Source organism: Octopus bimaculoides, chromosome 26 (genome assembly GCF_001194135.2).
Source record: "Octopus bimaculoides isolate UCB-OBI-ISO-001 chromosome 26, ASM119413v2, whole genome shotgun sequence".
Lineage (NCBI taxonomy): Eukaryota > Metazoa > Mollusca > Cephalopoda > Octopoda > Octopodidae > Octopus > Octopus bimaculoides.
In genome coordinates this window covers 4,585,363-4,589,287 of record NC_069006.1, presented here as the reverse complement: position 1 = coordinate 4,589,287, position 3,925 = coordinate 4,585,363, and the positions used below count along the sequence as shown (strand labels likewise).

Here is a 3,925-nt window from a genome sequence, read left to right as displayed (position 1 = left end):
AAAATAGATCCCATTGTGGTTTGCCTATCGTGCACTCATTACATCGCAGAGTTTTCTGGCTAATATATGTAAATTTATATCGAGGAATCCTCAGTATATTGTGGGTTTCTGCAGCCGATTGGCATTTAGATTTTTTTAGATAGTAATTATTTCTGTGGGAGATTTTGGAACATAATAACCACGATAGTTGAGGGATTACTGTATACATAACCCCCCCCCCACACACACACACACATATACTTTTATTCTGTTATCTGTTTCAGTCATTTGACTACGGCCATGCTGGAGCACCACCTTTAGTCGAGCAAATCGACCTCAGGACTTATTCTTTGTAAGCCTAGTACTTTTTCTATAGGTCTCTTTTGCCAAACCACTAAGTTATGGGGATATAAACACACTAGCCTCAGTTGTCAAGCGATGTTGGGGGTCCATATGCAAGTAAGTTTTAACTTCATATTTCTAACTTGCACTCTATCTTTCTGTCTGTCTATCTATCTATCTATCTATCTATCTATCTTTCTTCTTACCTATCACCCCCTCTCGTTCTTCTTCTTTCTGTTGTCCTTGCTTCTCCCCTTCACTGCTATATCTCTCTCTTACCCTTCCTCCCTGTCTCTCGTCACTCACCTATGTTCAACTTCCTCCCTTTTCCTCTCTCTACCACTCCTCGTTGATCACACGTGACCTGTGGTCATCTCTTCCTTTCTCAATTTGGCCAGCATAAAGGCAACACAATCTGCTATCTCTCTCTGCTCAAGTTTGTCACATCACAGCATTCAGTATCTCATCTCGTTCGACTTAACACAGACAGACACAGGAATACACACACACACACACACACACTAATAATGATTTCAAATTTTGACACAAGGCCAGTAATTTCGGCGAGGGGTCAAGTTGGTTACATTGACCCCAGTACTCAACTGCTTCTTATTTCATTGACCCCAAAAAGATGAAAGGCAAAGTCAACCTCGCTGGAATCCTGGAATCCAGAATGTAAAGACAGAGGAGATGCTACTGAGCATCTTGTCCAGCATCCGAACGATTCTGCCCGCTCACCACCTTACAAATACACAGTAATATCATCACATAAACACACACACACACATGCAAATATACACATTGAGATTAACACTTGATATTTAGACAGATGGAAACACATTAACATCACATAAATACACACAAACATTTAAATATAGACACACACACACAAATACCATCTGCACACATATACATAGAGACACATGAATACACATACAGGCAGGCACACACACACACACACACAAGCAAATACTCCCTTCATACACACACACAGACATTTACACAAATGCACACACACACACACAAACACGTGGACACACAAACACACAAATACATACACATGGGGACACACACACACACACACAAACACATGGACACATACACAAATGCACACACATGGACACATACACAAATGCACACACACATACACACAGGTATACAGACACAAACATGTACACACACAAGTGTATACACATACATACACACACATAAACCTTCATTGTACACACACAAATACTCCATACATACACAGACATTTACACAAATGCATGCACACACACACACACACACACACACACACAAACACATGGACACACAAACACATATGCATACACATACATACGCAAGTATACAAACACACATACACAGATACACACAAGTATACAGACACAAACACATGTACACACACAAGTGTATATATATATATATATACATACACACACAGACACACGCACAAATACTCCCTTTATACATACACAGGCATTTACACAAATGCACACACATACACATACATACGCAAACACACACAAAGTACACAAACTCACACACACAAATATACAAACAGACACAAACATGTACACACACAAGTATACACACACACACACACAGAGCCAGAAAGAAACATGGTACTTACTCCAAACATGTTTTAAATTCTTCAACGAGAGTTTGTCTGTGATTTCTTCGACTGTCATTGCTTCTGGCAGATCTTGTTTGTTTGCTAAGAAGAGGAAGACAGCCGAGGAGAGTTCCTCAGCCAAGAATGCTGGTCGGATCACATCGAAGCTCAGCTCGTCGAGCCTTTCTCTGTCGGCGCTGTCTATCACGAACACCACAGCATCAGTACCTTTGTAGTAATGCCGGAATAACGGTCGCTGTATTGAGGAAGAGACAATCAAATGTAAAACACTAATGTGAATGGACTTTATGCAAACAGACTGAAGAGGATGCCTATACATATGTGTGTGGGTGTGGGGGTGGGGTGAGTATTTGTGTGCGCGTGTGTGTGTGTGTGTATTTGTTTGTTTGTGTGTATGTGTTTGTGTGTATGGGAGGGTGAGTATTCGTGTGTGTGCTTGTGAGTGTGTATGTGTTTGTGTGTATATTTGTGTGTGTGCGTGTGTTTGTGAGTGTGCTTGTGTGTGTTTGTGAGTGTGTGTGTGTGTTTGTGAGTGTGCCTTTGTCTGTGTGTGTGTGTGTTTGTCATCATCATCATCATCATCATCGTTTAACGTCCGCTTTCCATGCTAGCATGGGTTGGACAATTTGACTGAGGACTGGTGAAACCAGATAGCTACACCAGGCTCCAATCTGATTTGGCAGAGTTTCTACAGCTGGATGCCCTTCCTAATGCCAACCACTCCGAGAGTGTAGTGGGTGCTTTTACGTGCCACCGGCATGAAGGCCAGTCAGGCGGTACTGGCAACAGGCATGCTCGAAATGGTGTATTTTACGTGCCACCTGCACAGGAGCCAGTCCAGCGGTACTGGCAACGAACTCGCTCGTGTTTATATGATGTTAATGTGATTCTGTGTGTGTATGTATGCGTGCGTGTGTTTGTGTTTGTTTTTGTGTGTGTGTGTGAGTGTGTATTTGTGAGTGTGTATGTGTGTTTGTCTGTGTGTGTGTGTTTCTATGTGTTTATATGATGTTAATGTGTTTATATGATGTTAATGTGTGTGTGTGTGTATGTATGTGTGTATTTGTGTGTCTTTGTGTTGTATTTGTCTTTCATCACCATTTGACAACCGATGTTGCAGTTCAGCAAAAGAGACTGATAGAAGAAATACCAGACTTTAAAAAAAAAAAAAGTAATAAATTACTGGGGTTGATTTGTTCAACTAACACCCTTCAAGGTGGTGCTCCAGCATGGCCACACTGCAATGAATGAAACAAGTAAAAGACACAAGATGGCAACACTAAGTAAAGAACAGTCATTGCACCATCTTGTAATTAAGAACATGACGGACTCGGTAAGGACTTCATTAATTATTTAGGACCAACACATGAATTGCTATGTGAAGAAGGCCTGGCTGTGTGGTATGAAGTCTGCTTCCCAACCACATGGTTTCAGGTTCAGTCCTACCGCACAGTATTTTGGGCAAATATTTTCTATAAAACCAAAATTTATCTTTAATTTTAGTTATATGAAGCCCCGAGAGGAATTAATGGATATCATATTATCGTTCTGGACTGTGCAGTTAGGCAATAATCCTTTCTAATGGAGGCACAAGGCCTGAAATTTGTGGGGAAGGGACTAGTTGATTACATCGACCCCAGTGTCTCACTGGTACTCAATTTATCGACCCCGAAATGATGAAAGGCACAGTCAACCTCAGCAGAATTTGAACTCAGAACGTAAACACAGGTGAAATGCAGCTAAGCATTTTTGTTCGGCACAGTAAAATAATAATAATAATAATAATAAAAATAATAATCCTTTCTATTATAGGCACAAGGCTTGAAATTTGTGGGGAAGGTGCTAGTTGATTACATCAGCCCCAGTGTTTCACTGGTACTTAATTTATCAGCCCCCGAAAGAATGAAAGGCAAAGTCGACCTCAGTGGAGTTTGAACTCAGAGCATGGAGACAGATGAAATGCCACTA

The 3,925-nt window shown here is 41.0% G+C and overlaps 1 protein-coding gene across 1 annotated transcript in view; it reads right to left on the bottom strand.

The window, feature by feature from the left end:
* The window catches only part of LOC106869859 (ADP-ribosylation factor 1), a 6,205-nt gene extending 3,290 nt beyond the window's left edge, over positions 1–2,915 (bottom strand). Inside the window, exon 1 of the mRNA XM_014915779.2 lies at positions 1,955–2,915. Coding sequence (XP_014771265.2) covers positions 1,955–2,276 — 322 coding nt within the window. The 5' untranslated portion in view covers positions 2,277–2,915. The remainder of the gene's footprint in view (positions 1–1,954) is intronic.
* Positions 2,916–3,925: the final 1,010 nt, after the last annotated feature.